The sequence below is a fragment of the Sminthopsis crassicaudata genome, chromosome 3 (genome assembly GCF_048593235.1).
Source record: "Sminthopsis crassicaudata isolate SCR6 chromosome 3, ASM4859323v1, whole genome shotgun sequence".
In the NCBI taxonomy this organism is placed as follows: domain Eukaryota; kingdom Metazoa; phylum Chordata; class Mammalia; order Dasyuromorphia; family Dasyuridae; genus Sminthopsis; species Sminthopsis crassicaudata.
In genome coordinates, this window is record NC_133619.1 from 469,472,731 (window position 1) to 469,499,295 (window position 26,565).

General features: G+C 34.7%; 1 protein-coding gene across 5 annotated transcripts in view; it reads left to right on the top strand.

Annotated features, from left to right (window-relative positions):
* The window catches only part of DCLK1 (doublecortin like kinase 1), a 387,769-nt gene that overhangs the window by 194,814 nt on the left and 166,390 nt on the right, over positions 1-26,565 (top strand). For all 5 annotated transcript variants that reach the window (XM_074303493.1, XM_074303494.1, XM_074303491.1 and 2 more), the window contains exon 4: positions 5,358-5,457. In XM_074303493.1, coding sequence (XP_074159594.1) covers positions 5,358-5,457 — 100 coding nt within the window. The remainder of the gene's footprint in view (positions 1-5,357; positions 5,458-26,565) is intronic.

Genomic DNA, 26,565 nt, shown 5'->3' on the forward strand with positions numbered 1-26,565 from the left:
ATGTGCAGGGGAAGGCTCAGGTCTATCCAGCCCTCTATATAGTCCTTTTGTTGAGTAATTATCCATCTCCATCAGTTTTCTTCATTTTTCACTATCTCAGACATTCTAAACTTCACCAAAATTTCTAAAGTACCTTCACCCCAAAAAGAGGACAAGTTGCCCACCAAGCACACATACAAAACTGAGTTGTCTGGCCAACTTATCCAAATTAAAATCTTTCCTCTGCACATCGGAGAGGCCCCCTTCTGCTAAAACTTGACATCTTTGCTCTTCTCTCCCAGCAGCCCCCAATGCCTCTAAGGGCTTCTTGCACCTGACACCTATGAAGTTGACATTCATTAAAATGATAGGTCAGGTACCCTATCATTCCACAGAATCACTAATGGCCCAGAAGTATTCTTTACCAAATAGCACATTTTATTTTAAAAATAATAATTTGCCAATGCAGCATTTTGGAAAAATGTCAGAGTTAATCAGCATTAGACATGATATAGGTATTCAAAGGTAGCATACATAATAACCTTACCTAAAGGACAATTTCTTGGATTGACTGCCCAATGGACAGTTTCTGCTGTATAGAATTTCTCACTTAAACAGAATTTGAATCATCCACATCAGCAAAGCAACAGCAATTAAGGTACAAAAATAGTCCCAACTAAACTGTCTGCTGAAATAGAACTCATTAAAACAAGCTTTTGATAGTGACATAGCCATTGGTGTTCCTTGGATAGCCAGTGGCTCAAGAAAATTTTTTAACTTTGTCAGCAAAACACTACATATTTTGTGTCATTTTATTTGAAAAAGCTTTGTAGTCAATGGATTATTAGAGTAAATGGGATACAGGTAAGAACTGATGATTGAAATGCACAGATAATTCTAGAATCTAGGTTTTAGCTTTATTTTTCAAGCTTTTACTCAAACAAGCCTTTTTCCACAGAAAATTGTTAGGGGACTTGTCATTCCCTAACATATAACCAATTTGGCAATTGTGAGTTTTTATCCTCTCTATCTCTGCCCATTTTCCCTTGTAGAAAGCTAGAGAGTTGTGAAGGGGCTAAAGGGATGGAGGAAAGTGGGAAAGAAGCAAAGCCCAAGGGATGTCTAGTTCCTTCACAAACCAACAAGTTTGTATTGTTAAAATCTGAGAGGTAGGTATTTTTTTTTTGGATTTCAAATAATATTGTCACAGATCATTGCTGTGAAAAATGACAGTCTTAATGTTTATATACTAGATCTCAGCATACTTCATGAACTACTAATTTCCTTTTGCAATAGTAGATAGATAGATAGATAGATAGATAGATAGATAGATAGATAGATAGATAGATAGATTTATGTATATGAGAAGAAATTAGCAAACCACTCCAGTATCTTTACCAAAAAAACTCTAAATAAGATCATATAGAATTGGACATGACTGAATAATAAGTGTGTATAGTGTTTTAAAGTTTACAAAGGGCTTTGTACATGTCATTTTTTATGATCTTCACAATGACTTTTGGGGGAATATACTGGATTTGCTAAACTTCACCATATTACTGATGAAAAACAGAGTTGACTCATTCATAGTCATACATCTGGTATCGATATTGAAATTTGAACCCAGGTCTTTCCTATCTCTAATCTACTATTCTTCCATTGTACCATTCTAAATGCTTTCACTGTACTATGCTTTTGTGATCATATAATTTTTGAGATAATCAGTTCTATTTTTTCTACTTTTTTGATTTCTATCAGAACTAAAGCTAATGAAAGAAAGAAAAGATATACAAAAATATGTACAAGAATATTTGTGGCAGTAATGATAATAACTGGAACAACTGGAAACCAAAGGACGAGATACTTGTGAACTTGTGAATCATTATAAAAGTTGTATTATATTAATGTAATGAATTATAGATGTCTCAAAACTCCTGTGTAGTTTTAATTTATTATAACTTAAAAATATGAACTATACTAAAGCTTTTGAAATACCTTGTATTATTGTGCCTTAAAAAATGACTATAGGGATGGCTTCAGAAAAAAGTTAGGAAAACATGTATGAACTGATACAGAGTAAAGAGAAAAAGAATGTGGATAAATTTAACACTATTCACTACAATGATACATCATAATGCTAGAGAACCAATGATAAAGTGTGCTACCCATCTCTTGATTGAGGTGGCAGACTCAAGGTATAGAATAAGTTACACATTTTCAGGCATTTACAATGTGAGAATTTGTTTTATTTAACCATATATATATATATATATATACACACATATATACATATATATATATGTATGTATGTATATATATATATATGCTACAAAGGTTTGGTTTTTATTTCTCTTAATCAGTGAAGGGGAAGTTAGGAAGGAAAATATAGTAGTGATATAGAAGACAAGGAAGAAAGGAAGGAAGGAAGAAAGGAAGAAGGAAGGAAGGAAGGAAGGAAGGAAGGAAGGAAGGAAGGAAGGAAGGAAGGAAGGAAGGAAGGAAGGAAGGAAGGAAGGAAGGAAGGAAAGAAAGAAAGAAAGAAAGAAAATCATTGAAGCTTTTTTAAAAATACATAAAAGAAAACAGAAAGCCAAAAGGAAATACAAATAAGCAAGACAGCTTTGAAAGTTTAAAGTTGAATTTATTGTTTACTTGAAGGAAAAAAGCAAATTGGATGTAATAGAGATTATCTAGATCATACACAATCCTCCTTTCTTTTATTCTTTGTGTATGAAAATGCTATTTGTCCAGAAGTCCAGGAAGAAAAGGTTCTTTTTTCACTAAAGCAAAACAAACTAGACATAAATATAAACCAGTCAAACTCTTCAGTGCTATTCTTAAATTTTAAGGAGATTCCATCTGCAATGCAACATGTCCTAGTTTTTAAAAGCCATTTATGTCAAGAAGGTTTTCCTTGCATTTGATTTGTGTTTTACTTGCCATAATTTAATTTCTTTGTTCTATTTTTTCCATAAAGATGAAGAAAAACTGATTCAAGCCTTCTTAGAAATTTGTCTTAAAATTGATTTTTGTTTATTTCTCAGTAGTAAAAAATAAAAACAGAGTTTGTGCTGATCTAGTTAGAATTTTATTTTTTTAACTTTATGAGGTGTTTCCTTATTTGTAAAATGAAGGAATTGAACTTCTCAATATATTCTAAGAACCAGTCAGTGCTGTATTCAAAAAGATATGCTTTGGAAGGCTTGTCCTTTGTAGAAAATGATAATTTCTGTTGCATAAATAAACCATTATCACATTAATAACCATGAGAATGTATCTGAATTGAATAAAAATGTATGATCTAATTTTTTATAAGTGATTAAGGTTTTGTAAGAAATCTTTAACTAAATATTTTTGAGATTATTTTAAACAATTGCTTAAATGTTATTTTCTCTATGGAGACAGAGAAATATCATGTTTCTTCTACTTCCAAGTAAAATTGAAAAAAACGATCTGCATATTACAATCAAGTCACTACTTCTAATGAGGCACCAAGGTGAAATAGAATTACAAAACTCAGAATGGGCTTTATATAGGTAAAGCTACAACTGAATGGACTAATGATGGTGACCACAAGTTGAAAATTTAACACCCATAAAGGCTTGTATTTTGCTGCCTAAACATGAAGAAAAATGACCGTACATAGTATAATGAAAAGAGCATTAGAGTCAGAGGATATAACTTCAAATCCAGTCTTCAATATTTCACTATCACTGTGACCTTGAACAAGTCCCTTAAACTCCCTGAACCTCAGTTCCCTTCATCTATAAAATGTAAGAGTTGAGCCAGATGGTCTCTGAGTGTCCTCCAGTTCTAGAGCTATGACCTTATATATATGGAACATTAACCTGATAAATGAGGGCATTCATTGACAATATGTAAAAAAAAATTGAAATAACTTAAAAAGAAAGAACCAGTAACAGTCCCAATATTTTATAATTACATTATTCATATTATAGATAATATAATTATTAAACATAGTATCTATGTGTAATAGATGTGGCATTTCTTCTTTGAACCTGAAAACCTTGGAACATAGAGTTGGAAGGGATCTTTGTTGTGGTGGTTCAGTCATTTCAATCATGACCAATCTTCCATGACTCCATTTGGGGTTTTCTTGGCAATGAACTAGTTTGCCATTCATTTCTTTCTCCAACTACTTTTTTGTTGAGGAAAGGGGCTTGCTTGGTGTCACACAGCTAGTAATGTCTGAAGCTGGATTTGAACTCATGAAAATGAGTCTTCCTGACTCCAACAGTCTATCTACTGTTTCCCGTAGCTGCCCATGGAAGGGATCTTAAATCATTAGTTCAAGGAAATTGAAAAACAAACAAGTGACATCCACAGGTAACTAGATAATAAAGGGCATATGAACCTAAGCCTTCTGACTCCAGGCATCTGTTGTGTGCTGGGCATTATACTAGGGGCTGGAAGTATATAGAAAAAAAATTAATATCTGCCTTGAAAAAAAATTATTTTTAAAATTCTAAGTATTTTCCCCAAGCAAGAATTACTTATCCATAACTTCTTGGACTTTGAAATTTTTGGAAGTACTTTTCTCCTAAATGTGAGATCCCTCCACTAACTTTGTCTTTTTAAGAACTGAGAAGTATAGTAACTGAATGAACCTGAAAGACTTCGTAGAACTTCTATATTTTCAAATGTTTTAATTTAAAAGAAATAAAATATCTAAGAATACTTTTTTAAATGTTAAAGAAAAAAATTATACATGAGGTTTTTTTTTTTCCTTTTAAAATATATCTAGATCTGTGGATATATGATAGCTGTGGTTAAAAGATCTAATATATATTTTCCATTAAAAAATCTTGATGTAAGTAACTTGATCTGCTTGTGCTATTCCTCTTATGAAGGTGTTTTTCCCTACAAGGGGAAAGTTCTATAGTAGGCATACTAGTACTTCAGGAGTTATCCATAATGATCTGATTATCATATGGATACTATTGAATAAACCACCCCAAAAAATTGTTGCTGAAACCATATGCTGACTTTTTACTGCTATCAAGGAGTATTACATTTAAAAGAGTGAAAGGAAACTCATTCCCCACATGTTGCTGCATCTACTCCATTAGGAAAACAAAGGGCTCTTACCTCATAGCCTATTGATACATCAAGTAATAAATGTGACAGTTACCGGTTCTATAGCCCTTATTCACCTCTTCCTGCAGAACTGAAATGTAACATGTTCCTTACTCGTAACAGATGGTTTAAACACTCTTTTGAAATTTCTCTGCAGAGGAATCCCTGTTGATTTCATTAAAAGTGGAAAGGTTTTATGCAGATGTAGACTTGCAGGGATTTATTGTTATAATTATTATTATGAGTGATCCCATGCTGAGTGCCATGCTTTTTTCTTGTAGGTGATGTGCCTTCAGGATTTTTTTGGTGACGATGACATTTTTATTGCATGTGGACCAGAGAAGTTCCGTTACCAGGATGATTTCTTGCTAGATGAAAGTGGTAAGAAAAGAAAAAAAAAAGTTCAAAACGGAGGGAAATTTGAGGCAGCTTTCCCAAATGTGCAGTGCTGGGCCAAGATTATGTCAACTCCAAAGCCTACCAAAATCAGTTTCAGATCCAAGACCAGCATGTCTTTTCCATCACTCTAATTTCTTTGATTTTTGATATAGAAAACAGATGAAAGGATTGGAAAATTTACAATGAGGTTAAAATGTTTAAAAGAATAAATGATTATTGGCTAATTTATATGAACTTCACAATAATTAAATCAATAATTATTGAAAATTATAGAAATGGCTACTATATTTATAATTATATGATCTTTTAAATAAAATTTAAGTTTTATGGGATTCATGATCATAAAACTACAAAATATATTTTCTTGGCTCAGCTAGCACTTAGCCTCAATCAAATTCTGCATTAACAAAGCTGGTTGGTCATTTTATTCTCTTTATTCCACTAAATATCAGAGTCTGTGTTTTTTTAGTCCTCTCTAGCTAGCATTAAAAGACAAAGATATGCCTGAACCCTAAAACCAGCTAGTCATGGTAATTGTTGGTGAAAATAGAGGGTCATAGGGAGGGTACACCTCAAAAGATGAATAGAAAAGATTGTGTCTGTTTTTAGTATGAATTGCTGATGATAAAATTGGTCTCAGAAACATAACTATCTAATAGGAGAGGCCATTGGGCAGACCAAGAAAAACCTTTCTAATGGTAGCTTTGTTTATAATTTAATTAATGGTTACCATATTCCCATCAGGAAGGAATTAAACATCCACTCATAGTTAGGATTCTCTTTTGTTGAATGTGCTTTTGAAGTAAAATGGGTGGGTGCTTTTTTTCCCTTTAGGTGAACTTAAGAACAAATTTGGTGACCTATGTATGATAGAGTAGATGGAAAACGTCTGAGTGCTAACATCAGTAATGGAAAAGGTTGGAGTGAGGGGGGTAGAAGGTGGAAATGCCAGGAATGTAGTTTGAAAAGTTCTCTAAGCCTCCCTAGAATTTCATGCATGTATGTATATGTACATGTGTGTATGCATATGTATACATACATAAACATATGTGCATACATACATGTTTTATCATGTCTACCCCCTCAGAAGTTTACACCTAATATAATTATTTCAGCATGTATAAAAACATTAATGTTGCTTAGAGGGAAAGTACCTAAAAAGCTTTGCTCCCCTCCTTGCCTTTGTTTTAAAGATAACAAAATGTCTGTGAGAACTAACAGTGCCCAATAGCATATGCGATTGGTTCATTTAAACAAGTCCCAACAAATGATTATGGTGTCTGGTATAAATAATTTTCATCTCCACCATTATCTGTAATGAAAGTTGCCCTTTGGGGTGAAAATTTCCATAAAAAATAAGCAGAGTCTGCAGCTAGAGAAGTTTCTTTTCCCTTGGGGATAAGACCAAGCTTCTCAGTTCATATAGCACAAAAGCACATGTAGTTAAAATATAGGATTGGATTTGAGAAAAGCTACCCTGCCTTTCATTTTAAAGATCACTTCATCTGATGGACTAGACAAAGAGAGACCTGTTAAATCCTGAAAGATAGGTTACATCTGTGGCTTTGTTTAGAACCAAACATCCTGGAGTTCTATTCAGCTTCAAATCAAAGCCATTTAGGGCTTAGCCATGGGCTTCTCACCCACCTATAGTATTATATAAGTTTTGGTAACTCAGTGAGTTAGCCCATAATTTTACCCACTTTTCCTTAACTATTCATAGATATACGTATACACATTTTCATATGTTCAGACACTATTCTACTTATCTTTCCAAATATTCCTTTAAAAAAATTCTTCTGGCTTCTTTCTGGCCTTTGTTGGTCATTTTTGCTAATATGTCCAATCAAGTAACATGCCTACAAATATGTCAATGCATGTTTGGAACACGATAGAAAGACTTGATGAGTACACCAAAAAATTTATTCTGATTTCCCCCCTTTGATACTTTACCCATTCAAATGAACAGAAGAGAATACTACATAGACACACCACATAAAACTCAAGTAAAAACATCATATTTATGAAAAATCGTTGTAATTTTGCTACCTTGAGAGGGAAGAGTGGCTGATATGATTGAACATTTGATCATCTTCAGTCTGACTTCAGTCTGAACAAGAGAGAATACTCTCAGAAAAACTTTTGTTAGGTTCTGGGTTGCTATTTAACTGATTGATTGTCCTTTGTATTTGAAGAGGACCAAAATAACATTACTCTATTGGGGTCAAGGTATAGCATATTTGACTGTGGCTGATCAGATCAAGACAAGCTCAGAAGGCTTTACCTGAGGTCAGGCACAAAAACTTCAGCTTTACATTCCCATTTCTTTTGAGCTACTACTTTGTTCTACTTTGCTCATAGAGCATAGCACCTTCTTAGATGTGGACACGTCATGCTGGGCAGTCTTGTGCCAGTGATATTTAGCAAATATAGACAATAAACCTCCCCTTCAGAAATTTCTAGTCTAAGTAATCATAGATAGATGAGCATAAGTAATGCATATGTGCACATAACGCACACATACACACACACACGCACACAATCTTTCCTTTATTGTTTAACTCCCTTTAAAGGACCTTTGTCAACTTTATTATCACTTTTCCTTTGAATTCTTTTGTCATTTTATATATTATGAAGAAACCAGAGCGTGGGAAATCTTAGTTGGTGATGAAGCCACAAGATGTCTAAATGGATTTGTCCCAAGACTAAACCCTTTTTTGATAACTCTCATTATCCTCTTGATTCTCTAGCATGTTCTTACACTAATGTATTAAAATTTGAACCTGGTTTCCTAAGTGCTGGGAACATGATTTTGCCCAGATTAGTGGCATTTGCTAAATGTTATTTGCACATTGATGCTTCATTTGCCTTGTTTTCACAATGGCTCCCTAAAAAGAGTCTCAACAGGGGATGCAGACATCTTTAGAATTAATACTCCCACCCCTGCTCAGAACCACACTCAATTTAATGGCACCAAGATATGGCCTTTTATAATAGCAGCAGTACTTTTATTTTATCTTTCAAAATTAATCCAACTCCCAGCATGCTCAGGATTAGCAATAATATATCCCTCTAATTACTGCTATGGAAACTCATAGCAGACAGTCCTTAAGGTCTTCCTAGTAGGGAGTTTTGCCATTAGATATGTATATTTAATGTGGCTGGGCCAAAAGCATATTAGAAACAACAACAAAAAAGACTTCTCCTTGCTTCTAAGCTGTTTCAAAGAGCTTCCTTTTCTATTTCAAAACATAAATTATACTATTAGTAAGAAAATGTTTAACATCTACCAAATGACTGCCATAATGCTGGAAAGAGCAAGGCAGAGGCAAGGAGATTGATGTGCTTTTTGTCCGCTTGGCCAACTGTCTAATTGTGAGTGATGAGAACAGACAGCATGCCAAAGGAAAGAGGATGATGATAATGATCATGCTCGTGTGTTGATGACAAAAAGACAAACTTGGAAATTATTGCTATTAGCAAATGCTGGATTTTAGATGAGAAATGTCCGCTCTGCCTGTGAGGACTTGAAAATTTCATCTTTGTAATGATGTTTCTATAACATAACCCCTACTTCTCACTGAATTGAGTTGTCATTTTTTTCAGTTGTGTCTGACTCTCTGTGACCCCATTTAGGGTTTTCTTAGCAAAGATACTAGAATGATTTTACCATTTCCTTCTCTAGCTCATTTCACAGATAAAGAAACTGCAGTAGCTCAAAAGAAACAGGAGTGGAGAGATATCTCAACTCCAAATGTTAAACTGAAGTACTTGTGCCTTAGCTCAGGTAGAAGCTTCTGAGCTTGTCTTGGTCTGATCAGCCACAGTCAGATATGCTTGTACATATCTGCATATATTAGGCTAAGTGACTTGCCCAGGGTCACACAGCTATATCTTTGGCCAGATTTGAATGAGAGAGGATGAATGTTTTTGACTGGCACTCCTAGCTTCCTTAGATCAACTTGAAAGCTATTGTTTTTTGTTTTTTTTCTCCCTTAATTTCCTTGAATTGCTTCCTCACTCTTTTGCTTAGATCACTCATGAACACAACTGGTTTTTTCCTCTTTCCTTTTCCTCTGTTTCCCCCATACCTTTTCCTTTTGGATCAGAATCTTCTCATCAGAAAGGAGAAAGGGAATTTATATAGAAGTTTTCTAAGCACAAATTGAGCAGCTCATAAATTTTTTTCAGAAATATTTTTGGAACAAATAAGGGTCATTTCACAAAGCAATGGGAAAAGCTGACCATAGGTATTCATCCCTGGATTTGCTGAAAATAAGGGAGCGTAGTTTACTGACAAATAGAACCTGTGGATAGCAAAGGTCCAAAAATGGAATCAAATGCCTGCTGTGGGTGACTAGCTGCTTGAATTCAAAAACTAATATATTGACAAGATAGTATGGAAAAGATGTATTATTGAATTACATTAATTTTTTTCAATTGAATGGTTTATGATGGTGATTCAGGATCAGGCCATTGCCATTTCTTATGGCCATTTCTTAATTGTATTTCTAAGGAAACTATAGGTTTCCTTAAGAAAAGAAAGTTATTCTTTATTGATCAATAAAAAATTATGCAGTAAATTGGTAGTAATTGTATCAATACAAGTTGTAGAAATTCTGCATCCACTGGGTACCTAGAATGGCAAGAATTATAGACCAAGAGGCTTTTATAAAATGCCATGACAGTTCCCCATACTGCAAATTTTAAAACTCAAAAATATCTTTGAGAATTTAGCAAATAAAGTGTGCTGTAAATGCAGTTTCGCCAGAGGCAGAATAGTTGTCAACCCCTCCAATATTGATCTACAAAAACTTAAGATCAAAGTTTTTTATTAGATGTCACCACAAAACTCTTAATTTCCAAACAACATGGAATGAAAAGCTTTCAAGATCAAGATCCAGCAGAAGAAATTTCAGCTTTATAATTCAATCTCTGGTTATTCTATTGAGTAGAAAAGCATATACTTTAAATGTGCGCCTTTGTAGTTTGGAGTTGTACTGAGCAACTGTTTTTATATGATAGCTGTTTCTCTATATTCCCTGAGATATGCCTGCTGGTTACACTGAGTTTTAAGTTCCTTAATTAGCAGAATTTTTGAAGTCAAGGTGATTAGCCACTGAGAATACAGCTATGGTTAATGAAAACTAAGGCTTTGGGCCCTAGTGAAAATGTCATTAACTCTCAAATTTATAACCTCTTCTTAACCTGAAAACTTTTCCCAAAAAATCTCTAATAGTAAGGATTGTATGAGGTGACAAGCATGGAATAAGGATTCTTCCCTTTTTACACCTTTTTGGAAGTGTTTCTGGATCTTTAAATCATACTTCTATGATTACAGGATTTCAATTCAGCTCAAAAAACATTCATTAAGGTCCTACTATAGGGGCTCTAGAGAGAAAGTGGAATGGTCCATATACTCAAGGCCCTTCTAATCCATTGATTTCTATCATACAGACATATATTAGATATCATCAATCCAACTCCTTTATTTACAGGCAAAGAAACTAAGGCTCCCTCAGTTGATGAGTCACTTCTATGAGAACCCACTAGGAAATACCAAAATTAGGGCTCTAATCTTAGGTCCTTTGACTATTAGGAGGCTATATGAGTGCTTGGCTTAGATTTCGAAAGACCTGCATTCAAATCTGTCACCAGGAGACTAAGCTGTGTGATCATTAGTAAATTACTTAACTTTGTTAATACTTACTTTCTAACCCTGTAAAAAGGGGACATCAGTACCAAGAATCAAGCTCAAATGAGAGAGAATTTATATAATGCACTTTGAAGCCTTTAAAGCACTTGTTTCACTATGGATTATTACTAATTTTTGTACTAAACCAGGCAAAAACGTATTTAAACTTTTAAGGGCTGTTAAATGACAGAAGTTTTCCAGGACAACAAGAAGAACAGCACCTAGGAAGCTTAAGAATTCAGCAATGCAAATGCTCTACAAATAACAGTATCCCCAATATTACAATAGTGTTGATAAGCATATTTATACCATGTTAAAAGTAAGGTTTGATGGCCATTACAGACCCTTGGGCAATTTTTAAAATTTTCACTAATCCCTCTCTCACAGGTAATTTTGAGGAAGACTTAACATTACAATTATGAGATATGATGCAGATGAAACATACATATATGGATTTTAACACATTTCAAATGCCTTTAGGGAATCATCATCATCTTTTACACTCACTGAGCATCTTAGTTGCTGAACATCTGTACAAAATATCCAAATGTCACTACTATTCCCTGGAGTCTCCATGCTAAAGAGACCATGTAGGGTAAAATGACTGCCATGTTTTGGCAAAATCAGAGAGTTTTACAGAGATTTAATTTTAATTGGAAATCATAGCTAATTTAAACTTAATTAATGAGCCCCAGTCTCTGAGTATGTCACATATCAATACTCATGTTTCAAAAAAATTTTTTTCAATTGATCCTAATTCATTTGTTCATTCCTTCCTTCACTAAACATTTAATAAGCATCTATTGTATACAAGGCACCATGATAGACATTGAGAATAATTTAACCCAACTACTATTAACAGGAATCAGTGATTCCTTGAAATTAACAAGTCATTATAACATACTTCAAGGGGGTGACCCCAAATGAGAAGTGTGACTTTTTCCAGTGGTCCTCACACTTTTAAAACAGGGGGCCAGTTCACTGTCCCTCAGACTGTTGGCGGGCCGGACTATAGTAAAAACAAAAACTCACACTCTGTCTCTGCCCCTCATCCCATTTTCCATAACCCAGCGAGCCCCATAAATATCCCGCATCTGGCCCGTGGGCCGTAGTTTGAGAATCCCTGCTTTAGACTATAGAAAAATGAATACCAAAAATTTGTTGCTTCTTTTTTGTGAATAATTTCCATTTTTTAGTAACATTTGATAATCTGATGATGTCTAGATGAGAAAAGGAAATTAAAATCAATTATATCATTTTTATTAGTTTTATCTTATAAAAAACCTCTTAATACTGGTAGCATCTTAGTGGCAAGTTCAGAAATGGAAAACCTTGGGGCTGGCATGGATTGCCCCTGTCATCTTGTTTAAATTTATCCATGGTAAAATCACAGTGAGTTCTTAGAACTTTCTCAAATTTAGCTATATGTTCAAACAAGGCGGAAATATAAAATTTACCAGAGCAGTGTGACATTTTTAGATTTAATCAATTCTCAGGATATGGAGCCATATACAGTACCATATCTTTGAGTTATAACCAAATTGGAACATATGGTGGTTCTTTACCATAGAGAAAGTTTTCCATTTAAAAAAAAATGACAGCATTTAGTTTGCTTTTTAAAATTTCTCTGTTATCCACAATATGCTTCCTTTATAATATATAAGAATAACAACATCAGTTATTGGATAGGTTAGACATTGAACATGATAAAAAATGTCCTAGAATCTGAAGAAGTCACAAAGGTTATCTAGTTTAACTTTCATCCTAATTCAAAAATAACTCTAGCAGCTGAACCTCCAGCTTCAGATTGTACTTCTCCAATGATGGAGAGCTTACTATTTTGATACTTAATTGAGTTCCATTGTTGGACAGCTCTAAATACTGGATTTCTTCCATATATTAAGAGGAAATCTGTCTCCTTTTAACTTCCATTCTTTGATCCCAGTCCTACCTACTAAAGAAAGATTCCACTTGATAGCTTTTCAAATATTTTAAAGACAGGTGATGTGTTTTATCAGACTTTTCCATGGAAAATAACATAATGGAAAAAAACACTGAGTTTTGGATTAAAAGATGTGAATTCAAGTTGTAGCTCATGTACTTACTAGCTCAAAGTTTAGGTAAAGTCACATAATCTCTCCAATATCACTTTCTCCCTCATCAAAATGAAAAAGACTGGAGTAGTTGATTTCAAAAATACCTCTTAACCTAACATTCCTTATGTCCCCAGTTCCTCATATGACAGTTTCCAGACTTCTTATTTTTTCATTTATCCTTTTCTGAACACTGTCCAATTTATTAGCATCCCTCTCAAAATAAAAGAAGCATTAGAATGAAGAATTGGCCTTGAAGTCAAGAAGATCTGAATTTAAAACTTGATTTTGATGTATAATGGATGTTTGACTATGGGCAAAACATTTAACTTCTTTGTACTCTATGCAACGCTCTAAGACTGTAAGTTACAAAGAAGGCAGAAGGAGTTTCTCTACCATTTTAATCATAAGTACAATCCCTCTAGCTATCCCTTTTAAAATATGGTGCTCAGAATTTAACACAGTATTCTAGTTTTGATCTGAGCAAGATAAGGCATACTGTTAATGTGGTTTATAATTAATTGGTATTTGTTGGGTTTTTTTTTAACAATTTCATTTGCATCTCATGTTGGGGCAATTGATACAAAGTGGAGTGAGTTTAGAAACTCACTTTTTGCTTCTCTAAAGAACACAGGACTTTGGAACTCTACCTTCTAGCCCTCCAATCAGAGAGGAGAGGAGGCTGAGAGAGGTGGTGGTTGAAATTAGAAGTCATGAGCTTATCCTAGGAAAAGCAGCCTACTCCATGTAGTTGAAAGCTAGCAAAGCAGCAGAAACAAAATGGAGAATAGTTCATCCTATTCCCTAAGTTTTTATTGTTCAGTTTCATATCTGTGGACAAAAATGTGTTCAAAAAATAGTAAGGTCATAATGTCATGGATCTAAGAAAAGTAATATTCTGTGATAAAAGGGACTCTATTTTGCATATGATTCTCACTAATATGGGGAAAATGATGGCTAGAGGAGAAATAGTGCCAATCCCAAGGGAAGTGAATATCTCCATCTACTCTTTGTGGAAGGAAGAAAAGAGGAAATCTGTGCAGAATTTGAAGTTCATCCTACTTTGGGAAAAAGATTTCAAGGTTTCATAGGAAGGAGAGAGGATCTCATGGACTAAATTTCTTCCAAAAAAGTCAGCCCAGAGGGATGGGAAATGTTCAAGGATATAAACCCCTATGACACAAAGAAAAATAATTCCAATGAGGAGAAAAAATGAGATTTGTTTGAAGGGACCAATATGGATGCAGACTTTTTAAAAATGTACAGAAGATAGAAGTAAAACCATTTAACAGAGGGTGAAAATGAGCATGGCAACAGTAGGTAAAAATAGTATCAGAAGTGCTAAAGCTAAGAATGAGTTGAAGCCAGCAAAGGAAGATGAAGAAAACAGTAGAGGTTTTTTTAAAAAGTCATATTGAGAGGATACAGATTTTTTTTTCCTCATTTGGGTGTTTTTTTTTTAAATTTTATTTATTTATATTTTTTTCACAGTATATATGCATGAGTAATTTTTTTAAAAATAATATTATCCCTTGTAATCATTTCTCCAAATTATCCCCCCCCTCCCTCCACTCCCTCCCCTTGATGACAGGCAATCCCATACATTTTACATGTGTTACAATATAACCTAGATACAATATATGTGTGTAGATACCATTTTCTTGTTGCACATTAAGTATTAGATTCCTAAGGTATAAGTAACCTGGGTAGATAGACAGTAGTGCTAACAATTTACATTCACTTCCCAGTGTTCCTTCTCTAGGTGTAGTTGTTTCTGTCCATCATTGATCAACTGGAAGTGAGTTGGATCTTCTTTATGTTGAAGATAGAGGATACAGAATTAAAGAAGGATTAGGATGTTTGAGGTGGAAAGTATGATGATAATGGCAGAGCTGCTCTACCTTTTTTGTTTGTTTGTTTTGTTTTCTCTGACAAAGGCTTTATATTGGAAAAACAGCAAACACAGTTGATTCCCAACTTAAGTAAAAGAGATAATATGATAGTACTTAATTGTCCTTAGTGAATTCTAGTCACCACATCCAGCTCTGAAATTCTTAGAAGATATAATTGCTGAGGCACACAGGAAAAGAGAGGTATTATAAAAAGAAAGGCAAGAATTGTTCCAAATTTCAAAAAAAGTTTAGAGAAAAGAGCCTACAAACAAAAGATCAGAGACCTTGATTTTGATTTCTGGGAAATTTCTAAACTATATCGCTAAATAAATGGTTAGTTAGTTTTGTTTTGTTTTTTTTTTTACTAAATTTAAAAAATATATATAGTGTTATTATACTTTAGCTTCCTCAAATTTTATGTCTTTAAAGTATTGTAATGTTTAATATTTTGCATTACTCAAGAGTTAAACTGAATGCATGTACTTATTAAATGCTGCTTTTTACTCTAGATTATGTTGGCACAAGGGACAATGATAAATGTTCAATTTTATTTCAAGCAGGAAGTTTACACTAGATCACTCCAAGGTTCCTCCCAACTCTGAAAATCTTTGGAATTGCACAAAGAAGAGAAAAGAATTATAACCTTTTAAGCACTGTTTCAGAAATAGTTTCTCTTTGTATTAAGGCAACCTAGCATTTATCACTGATTCTTAATAATGTTTCTAATAAGCAACCTAAATCTTCTGCTTAACAGATAATATGTACTACACTTTATAATAGCCTAGCTTTCTTTTATAAAGGTTAGTTCTGCACTGATAGTTTCAATAAGTCAGCAAGCATTTATTAAGCTCCTACTACTTCCAAAGCCTTGTATTTGGCATTGTTAAAATAGATATATAATAAACATGATCTTTAGTCAGCATTTACTTGCTTGAATTCAGCCTTGCCCATACAAGGGGAGTCACTGAGATTCCCTTTCTTGGAAGCAGAAACAGACTCAGAACAGATCCAAGGGCATGCTTCAGAAACAATTGGACCCAAAATAATTCTGAAGCACAGTCAAAGAAGTTAGCCAGTTCCAAGGGAAATGCCATGAGTGAGAACAACCAATATGGGCAAATACAGGAGCACAGCAGAAGTGCCAGCAAAAGCAGGCTATTGGCTTTGGTTAGAAGCAGGGTAAGGAAAGAGAGCAAGATCACTTCATTAGCTGGTACCATTATAACCAGAGACTAAAATCAAGCAGGGGATGCATTACATCATTAAATTACAATTGCAAGCAACCATTTGCTTGGCATCCCATAGATATGATCACAGTATCTGACATCTCTCTCCTCCAGTTTATTGAGGTAGTAAAAGTTTGGGCTTTTAATGGCTCTGAAGGAAACAACATTTCATTTTATATGTTTGCCAATGAACCTTAACATTAACTTAGTTGAATTTATGTTTTAATATAGGTTTATCTTTTCACACTTCATAACCTTTCAGCAGAATTATACCGACAGTGACGTTAGTGTTGTGATGACTAGCAGACATGAAAGAAAATATGGAAAGGCTAGTGCTTCTCTTTGCTCCCCCACTCCCAGCTGAAGCATAAAATGCTAAAAAGACTTGTGAAATTTCCCAAGTCTGAAAATAATAATATAAAGACTCATTCCATATTGAAAATGATAAATTTGTAGATAAAGAAAAGGGTTCATTTTAAGAGGATTCTTTTGAGAGAAAGGGTCTGCACTTGTGATTCCATCATTATGAGGGAATTCCTGGTATTCCTCTTATTCACTAATGGAGATCACCAAAGCTCGAATTTAGAGTTTTAAGATTGTTGCTTAAAACACTGAGAGGTTGGTAACTTACCCATGGTCACATATCTAGCATGTGACAGGGGCAGATCCAGGTCTTTATGACTCCATTACTGGCTTTCTGTGAAATTATAATACTTTTCTATAATATATGTGCAAGTAGGTGTGTATATAGGTGTGGGGGATTGTATATATATATAATATGGATTTTCTTCACTCCAACCAGATAAAACCACAATGAAGTCAGTGGGCCTGTAAAAATACAATGATATTTGTGTGTGGATTTCAGTGACATAAGAGACTTCCAGTGTAAAAACTCTCTCTTCACCAATGCAGATCAATAGTTCATATGCTTATCATTGATTATCTGGGACACTAAGATTTTAAGTGACTTGTCCATGCTCAAATAGCTAATTTGAGTCAAAATTGGGATTTAAACTCAAATTTTCCTGACTGTAAAATCAGCAGAACTTTATGTACTATGCCATACTGATCTGGACCAAATGTTAAGACTCATATCTATCCAGTTTCCTTGCAGATGGATGGGTGGGGTCTGTACAGATGCCCTGAGGAATTTGATTTAGGTTTGAAAAATATTTAAACTTAAAAAAATCCCACATTTTATTACGTTCAAAATAATGAATTTAAATCAAACATACACTTAAAAGTTTAAAGAACTAAAGTAAAATTGATAGCACTTTTATTTAGGTTTGATTGATATTTATTTTTATACTTATTTCCCTGTTGTGGCCCTGGAAATCTTAGAATCAGCCTGAGTCAGGATAAGCAAAAGTCTTTAGTATTGGCTTTTTAGAGTTGCAGTCAGGGGATCAGATCTAACAATCTCCACCTTCCTCTCTCTCCACCGCCAAAAGAATAATCCTGCCAGTCCTACTCCACCCTCTCATCTCTCTCTTTTCCTTCTTTGTCCACACCCACCGATCCTAGTTGGGGAGGGTTATTCTCCAAGCATATGTTAATAGAGAATTGTCTAATTGGTAATTAGCCCTACATGCTAGATTACCTTGCACCTGCTCAGTTTTAGCCCTTTACACTTCCCTATTAAAAAAAAAATGCTTTTAAACTAATCCCACTAAGTCCACAATAACACAATTTCAGAATTAGATGAGTGTTTAGTCCAACCTATACCAAAATAAGAATGCCACAGAATCCCTGACAAGTGATCACTTAGCTTTGAAGATCAGTCAGAGCGAACCAACAGCTTCCTGAGACAACCCATTCTACTTTGAGATAGCTCTAATTGTTAGCAAGGTTTTCTTTACATAAATCCAAAATTTGCCTTTTTGCAATTTTTACCAAATGCTTTTAGTTCTTCTCTATAGGACCAAACATAAGAAGTCTAATATATATTCTAAAAGAGCTGGACAGTCATTATGTCTCCAAGCTCTTTTCTTCTCTGGTCAAAATATCCCAAATTGTTAAAGGAATGGAATTTAGACATTTGTCAATCTAGTTGTCCTCCTTTGAAATGTCCTTTAGGTTATCATTGTTTTTCCTTAAACTATAGTGCATAGAACCAGATGCACTATTTGAAAAGTGATCTTAACATAGAAAGTGCAGTCAGACTATCACCTCCTTATTCCTTCAAGCAGAGCCTCTCTCAATGTAGCCCAAGATCACATTAGTCTTTTTGACAACCATATCATGCCAAATCTCATATTTATGAAGATAATTTTGTGAACTCAATTTTAAGGTTCTCAGTTCCCTTTTTGTTCTAAAACTATGATCATACCATCTGAAATTTCATCTTACCAGATTCAGCCCAACTTTTTGGATTCTGATTCTGTTATTCAGAGAAATGGCCATCTATCCCTTCCAACTTTATGTCATCTCATATTTAATAAGAAAGCAATAATTTATTTATGATTTCATGCAATTCATTAACAAAGATGTTAAATAAAATAGAGCTATCCACCTAGTTGCTCCTCCATCACTTTCATGAGTTTGGACAATTAACAATTCAACAAATCAAAGGGTATATAAATGCTCACACTGAAAATGCAACAATCTGCTCCTATGAGCCAGCATAAGTAGCATACCCTTAACTCTAAGCTCATATGTGTGTTTTTGATTAGAAACCTCGAATGAAAATTTATTAAAAGGCTCTCTTGTAAAACAGACAAAAACTGTTATATCTACATCTCTTTTGTTTATATATACACATCATAGTGCAGCTTACTTTTTTGCTGGTCCATAGGACATATGGCTGCTTGATGAAAGAATTACTTTTCAAGTCCAGTACATACACAAAATATGGCAGTTAAGTGGCCAATTTTTTATAGTGTGTGGCCTGAAATCAAGAAGACTCTTCTTCCTGAGTTCAAATCTGGCCTCAGATACTTATTAGCTATATGACCCTAGGTAAGTCATTTAACCCTATTTACCTCAGTTTCCTTCTCTGTAGAATCAGCTGGAGAAGGAAATGGCAAACCACTTCAGTAGCTCTGTCAAGAAAACCCCAAATGGGCTCAAAAAGAATTGGACATGACTGAATCAATTGAACAACAACAGTAATAATCAGAAACACCAGAATATGAAATCTGTCTCATACACTAACTTAAATCCCTATGCAAGATACTTAACCTCTTTCAACCTCAGTTTTCTTGTCAATAAAATGGTAATGATAACAGTATCTAGCTCAGATTCATGATGAGGATCAAGAGATAGCATGCACAAAAGCAGTTGTAACTCTTAAAAACATGTAGATGGCATTGTAGATAAAATACTGGCTCTAGAATCAGGACAACCTGAATTCAGATCCAACTTCTCATACTTACCCTGCATTAGTTTCCTCATTTGTAAAAGGCAGATAATAAGAGCCCCTGTCTCCCAGGGTTATTGTGAGGATAAAATGAGGTAATAGTTTTAGAGAACCTAACACAGAAATTGGTAGTTGGTAGGCACTTGGTAAATCTTTCCTTCTTTTCCTTAAAGCATCATGGGAATGTTAGGGTTTTTTTGTTTTTTTGTTTTTGTTTTTTTTACACAGAAATAATGCTACTGACTCACTACCATTAGGAATTATGACTTTTTGGAACTGATTGTTGGAAAATGGTAATAGATTTGTACAAATGTCTGTGTAACCCACTTAAATCCATCTCACTTGCATGTTATGGCATCATCTCCTTGAGGTCATGGTCCTCTTTGAGAACGAAGGACAAACAACAGCATCTGACACACATATGCAAGATATCCAACCTACAGCTAGTTTGTGGTGAAAGAACAGCTTCTCCTGGTATAAGCTAGCTGGTCAACCAAAAACAGACTCCAAGGTTTAGCACTTGTGCTTTCATCAATTTTCATTAATAACTGCTGTAGCTGCTCCTATGGTCAAAGCAAATGTGTGGAGGCAATGATTTTCTCTGAGTTGCACTGGAACTAATATATTCAAGAGTCAGCCCGATTGGCACTATAGATAGAACCCTAGGCCTGGAGTCAGGAAAACCTAAGTTCATATGTAGCCTCCAATATGCTAGCTTTGTGATCCTGAGCAATTTACTTAAGCTCAGTTTCTTTTGTTTCTTCAACTCTAAAATAGGAATAATAAGAACAACTATTTCCCAAAATGGTTATTAGTATCAAATGAGATAATATTTGTAAAGTGCTTAGCATATAGTAATTAATTTAAATACTTATTTCCTTTCTTTCCCTCTTAATTCATTGCGCAGTGGTCTTCTTTTTGTACCAAGTTGTTCCTGTACACTATATCAAATATTTTACTTTGTACATTCCTTGCAAACAACTGAACTTGGGAACAGTTTTTAGGCAACATCATATCCTATGAAGAATTTTCATGTGGTGTCTGTGTGTTCCATCTGAGATACTCAAACTTGCCTCTTACTGGGATTAGGCAAGATATCAGAATGAATGATTCATTCTGCAAGCATTTATTAAGTACCTACAATATACCAGATGCTTTGCTCTGTGACAAGAATTGAGAGGCAAAACCAAAATGATCTCTGGCTTCAAGGAGCTTGTGTTCTTTTCTGTAGGAAACATATCAGACAAGCAATCTGAAATGTATCTGAATGCACTAAAGGATTATAGATTTAGAGGTGAAAAGGACTTCAAAGACCAGCTAGTCCAATGACCTCATTCTACAGAAGACACAGGACACAGTGCCTCTTCCTCAGCAGTTTCCCGAAGAGACAGAGATGGGCCCATTTCAAAGCCCTTTTCTGGAGACCCCACTTAAAAGGATCTTTCTAAGCTTCCAGGGCTGTTTTAGGTCTGGTTCTCCTTTAATAAATACTGAAAACTAGTGGGAAAAGAACAGAGATATTGAGATGCCTAATACTATAACAGTAGTTTCTATAATAGCCCATTCCACTCCACCTAACTTTTCCCCCTAATTTCAGTATATTGGAGGTTCACTTGTAATTTGCATGTGTTGCCCCTGTGCTCCTCCTGTTATGCTGATACTGTGAAGTTTAAAATCTGACAACCCATAGACCTTTTCCAACAGCACTCAAACTATTGAATTTGGGTTCAAAGGACAGCAGTAGGTGAACTCAATCCATGGTGTTTTGGAACCATAGAAGCTCTCATGTTGTCTCTCTACAAGATTGGCTCTATTGGGCATAGGTAGACTTGGATTAATTTTCTGATGGATGGACTTTGGACTCCACATTCCTGGTTTTTTCTGTTTCTTATTAAGTGTAACAAGAAATAAGAATGATTATAGATTCGATCTAAAAGGAACCTTAGTCCCTTTTCTCAAGCCATCTTCCTCTTTTTATAGAAAAGATAACTATAGAAAAGCAGCTAGATAGAACAATGGAAAGAGCATAGGGCCCAAAGTCAGGAATATTTATCTTCCTGAGTTCAAATCTGGCCTCAAAGACCTTCTAGCTGTGTGACTCTGGGCAAATCGCTTAACCCTGTTTGCCTCAATTTCGTTTCTGTAAAATGAGCTAGAGAAGGAAATGACACACCACTGTAGAATCTTTACAAAGAAAACCCCAAATGGGGTCTAGAGCCCAGAGAAGTTAACTAGAAGGACCAGACAAATCAATCAATGCAAATTTATAATTTATTAGGGCAAATCCACTTTAAATATAAAGTTTTATGATTTTACTTTAAAATTAAAATTTTCATTCTACTTTTTCTATTTTCTTTGCTTCATGGATAAAAAAAAAAATGCATTGCATTAGTGAATTCAGCGTGGTTCTTTAATATATGCTTAAATCCCAATCCTTATGTGACTGATCTTAGATCATACAGATAGTAAGTAGCAAAGGAAAAATTTGTTGTTATTGTTCCTCCAGAGATAAGATTTGAACCCAGGGTTTGTGATTCCAAATCCATTTATTTTTCTACTGTAGCATAAGTGAGTATTGGTGCTATAATATAAGGATTCCTTATTCAGAATAACATTTATGACACTGGGAATATCTTTCCTCCTTTTTAAGCCTCAATTCCCTCACTTCTCTCATTTCTGAAATCAGGAAGACCCAAGTTGAAATCTCATTTCAGACATTTACTAGCTGTGTGACCCTGGACTTAAGTTCTATTTGCCTCGTTTGTACAACTGTAAAATGAGGATAATAACAGTAACAGCCATGCAGAATTGTGAGGATCAAATAAGATATTTGTAAAGTGCTTATTACAATGCCTAGCACATACTAAGCACTTAAATAAATGCCTATTCCCTTCCTTTGTCAAATGATCCCTTCTTGCTTTAAAATCCTTCATCTTAAGGGTCCAATGATTACCGATGATAAAAATTCCTCAAATGTATTGTTTGTTTTCCTGTGTTTGAAAAGTTCTGGAAGGCATGCATTTATTTGGTAATTGGCTTTTAAAAAAAAAAATCTTCCTGAGGGAGGAAAAAAAAGACCAGAGCCTAAAAGCCTCTTAAATCTTCTGGCCCTTTGCAGATCTAAGCAAGTCAAGGCCGTGCTTTCCCCCTCCCTCAGGACATGATTCACAGTTGAGTCACAGGGCTGAGCCTCTGAGTCCTGGCTCTTGTTTGGCCTGCCCTTTATGCGGTGTTTTATCATTGATATTGCAGCCTTCCCACCCCCAGCAATACAACTACACACTGTGCTTGTGACTCACATGGTCTCCCCAAGGTTTTAATACAGTTTAGAGACTAAGTACTCTGATGAGGTGATGAAGTGATGAGACAGTCACAGGAGACAATGAACTGAATACAAGAGACCTGAGGCCACTTCCATCTTTGACCCTGCCTCCTTGTGTGATTTGGAGGAAGTGATTTCATCTCTAGGTCTCACTGATCTCATAGACTAACTAAAGAGGTTGAACCAGATGATCTAGAACAATGGTTCTCAAACTTTTATTCTCAATATCTTTTTACTCTTAAAAATGATTGAAGATATATCCAAAAAAAATTTTATTTATATGATTTATACTTATAGATATTAACCATATTAGAAATAAAAACTAATTTTGAATTTGTAGATCCTCTGAAAGGGTTCAGAGACACACACACCCTAATTTTCTGGACTACACTTTGAGAACCTCTGAAAAGGGTTTTGTTTTTTTTTTTGAGTTCTAAAATGTTATGTCTAAATATTCACTTTAATCAAAGACCTTCAGACATTTGAGGGATCTGTTTTTATGTTTTCCACCTCTTGCTTAGCCTTCTATATAATTTCCAGATTAGCTTTATGTCTCTTGGATCTTCTGGAATCCTTTACATTTTCCAGGAAGTAAGAATAGAGGCAGTGTCATCATCAGCTACAAAGTACAGCAATACAGATTAATGTATGTAGATTGAGCATTAGAGCACTATGAGGAATAGAGCCTTTCTTGATGTGATACCCAGAAGAAATGGATTTGAAGCCTGCCAGAAACATTCTCACTGTGTGACTCTGGGCAAATCACTTAACTGGAATCAATTATACAAAGTAGTTGTGAGGTTTAAGTTAAAGAATGTGTGCAAAGTGTTTTGCAATACTTAAAACATTATACATGTGGGGTTTTGTGATATTATTAAGCAGCAAGTATTTTTTGAACACTTATGTGTACTCTCATAGACATAGAAAACATGTATCAGACAAGTTTCCTTTAGAAAGCTTACAATTTCATCATGGAGAAAATAACAAACACTAGCAGAAGTGAATCTGGAATCTTTCCAGCAATGAAATTCATAACCCTTTCTTTTTCCATACGCCTTGACTTTGGAACACTTGTCCATGTCTTCTCTGTAGATTTATCACAAAGGAGATGGCTAACATCTTAAGAACTCTCCTAGTGTTCTTTTAACTCTATGGCAAGTATCTGGCTAGTAGGGATCATTTCATTCTTTACATTGCATCCCCATGAGAGTGCTTCTTGACAGATTGTATGAATCCTAGTGAAACACCATGTTATTAGTTTATCTTTTTTTCTGGTTTATTTTTTCTAATACCACTCTTCACACTATTTCATTAGCATGTTTTCCTTGTTTGCAGTCCACCAAAAAACTTCTCCAATGCTTTTTTAGTAATCCTCCAATTGAATTCTAAAGAGGCTGTAGTATGTATTTCACAATCTGCTGCTATAATTGCATCACCAGAAGAATGCTGGTGTTAAAGATGTTCCAACTACTCTCCTCCTGGACAGTTCTGGATACAATTTGTTTTCTGTTTGGGATTCTTGTCTAACATATAGAGAAATATTGATAAATGAGCCACCTGGAAAGATAATGGTCTAGACAATAGTCATTTTTCATCCAATTTGTCTTTAATGTGTATAGTGAGACCAACTCCTGAGTAATTAAGGATCTTGTATAGAAGAATCTTCAATATTCAAGGTTGGATGTAATAAATTCAATGTTATCTGCAAATAAGAAAATATGGAGGAACTCATTATTTCCAGATAACTGTTCACTTGAACTCTGCCTTGATACCTCTCCAGTTACAATGGAAAATACCTTTGAAGATCATACATCTGTCTTATGCTTTGCTTGATATTACCTCTGCTATTATATTTTATATTAACAGGAATATACATAAAACACACCATATTGGAAGAGAGGCTTTATTGAAAGGTGATATTTAAGGGAGCTAGGTTGCACAGTGGATAAGGAAGGAAATAAGAATTTATTAAGTGCTTACTATATGTTAGACACTGTGCTAAACACTTTACAAATATTAATTCATTTGGTCCTCATAACCATCCTGGGAAGTAAGTGTAACATTAACCTCATTTGTTATGTTTGAGAAAACTGAGGTAGATATAAAAGACTTCCCCAAGTTTATACAGCCAGGAACTAAGATCAATTTGTATTCAAGTCTTGCTGATACCTGGCACAGTGCTCAATACCTGTCCACTGTGCTGGACTGAGTGCTTGTCCTAAAGTAAAGAAGATTTAAATTCGGGGGCAGCTAGGTGACGCAAGGTATAAAGTACCAGCCCTGAAGTTAGGAGGACCTGAGTTCAAATCCGATCTCAGACATTTAACACTTCCTAGCTGTGTGACCCTAGGCAAGTCACAACCCCAAGTGCAGAAGAAAAAAGAAGAAGTAAGAAGAAGAGAAGAAGAAGAAGAAGAAGAAGAAGAAGAAGAAGAAGAAGAAGAAGAAGAAGAAGAAGAAGAAGAAGAAGAAGAAGAAGAAGAAGAAGAAGAAGAAGAAGAAGAAGAAGAAGAAGAAGATCTGAATTCAAATCCTGCTTTATATTATAAAAGATGTGAGCTCGGACAAGTCTTTATGCCTCCATTTCTTCATCTATAAAATATAAATAATTTCCTTAACACCTAACAAATGGGAACACACTTAAAGCGTTCTGAAGCTATATAAGTACTATCAATAATTATTTTGCTATACTGAATCAAATGTTTATGGTCAAATATTCACCTTTTATTCAATCTTATCCTGTCTTCTCTAGCAAATTTCCCCCAAAGAATTAGGTAAAATCTTTAATCTGTATCTACCAATCCTTTCAGTGTAGTTTACAAACAGCTTGTCTCCCTCATCCCTTAACACCCCTAATTTATTTTCCTATCCTTTTTAGCTATTGTCCTATGTTTCTCCTCCCTTCTATGGTTATATTACTTAGAAATTGGGCTATATTAGATACCTCCATTTCCCACTACAGTTCAGCTTTTGACCTCATCAGTCAAGTCTTTGTGTACCAAAGTTACCAAATTGTATGACCTCTTCTAAATCTTCATCCTTTTTGACCTCTCTGTATAGCTTTTGACCCTATCAATTACCCCCTTCACCTTGATACTCTCATGTCTCTAGAATTTCATAACATTGAAATTTTGTTTTTCCTTGTTTCCTTCCTACTTATCTGACAGATTATTCTCAGTCTCCTCCTTTCTTTGCTGAATCTTCCTCTAGGTCACACCCACTAACCATTGGTGCCCCCCAAGGATATCCTGGGCTCTCTTATCTCCCACTACCCTATATTATCTCACCTGGAGATCTCATCATCTCCAACGGATTCAATGTCTCTGTAGGTAATTCCTAGGTCTCTCTCTCCCTATTTATCTCTCTCTTTCCTTTCTCTTCTATATCTCCATATGTGTATTGTAGCATGTCATTGTTACTCCACATATCCAATCAGGTTGCAAGTGTTATTTCTGCCTTCACCATATTTCTCATATATGGTCCTTTCTCTCCACACACATAGTT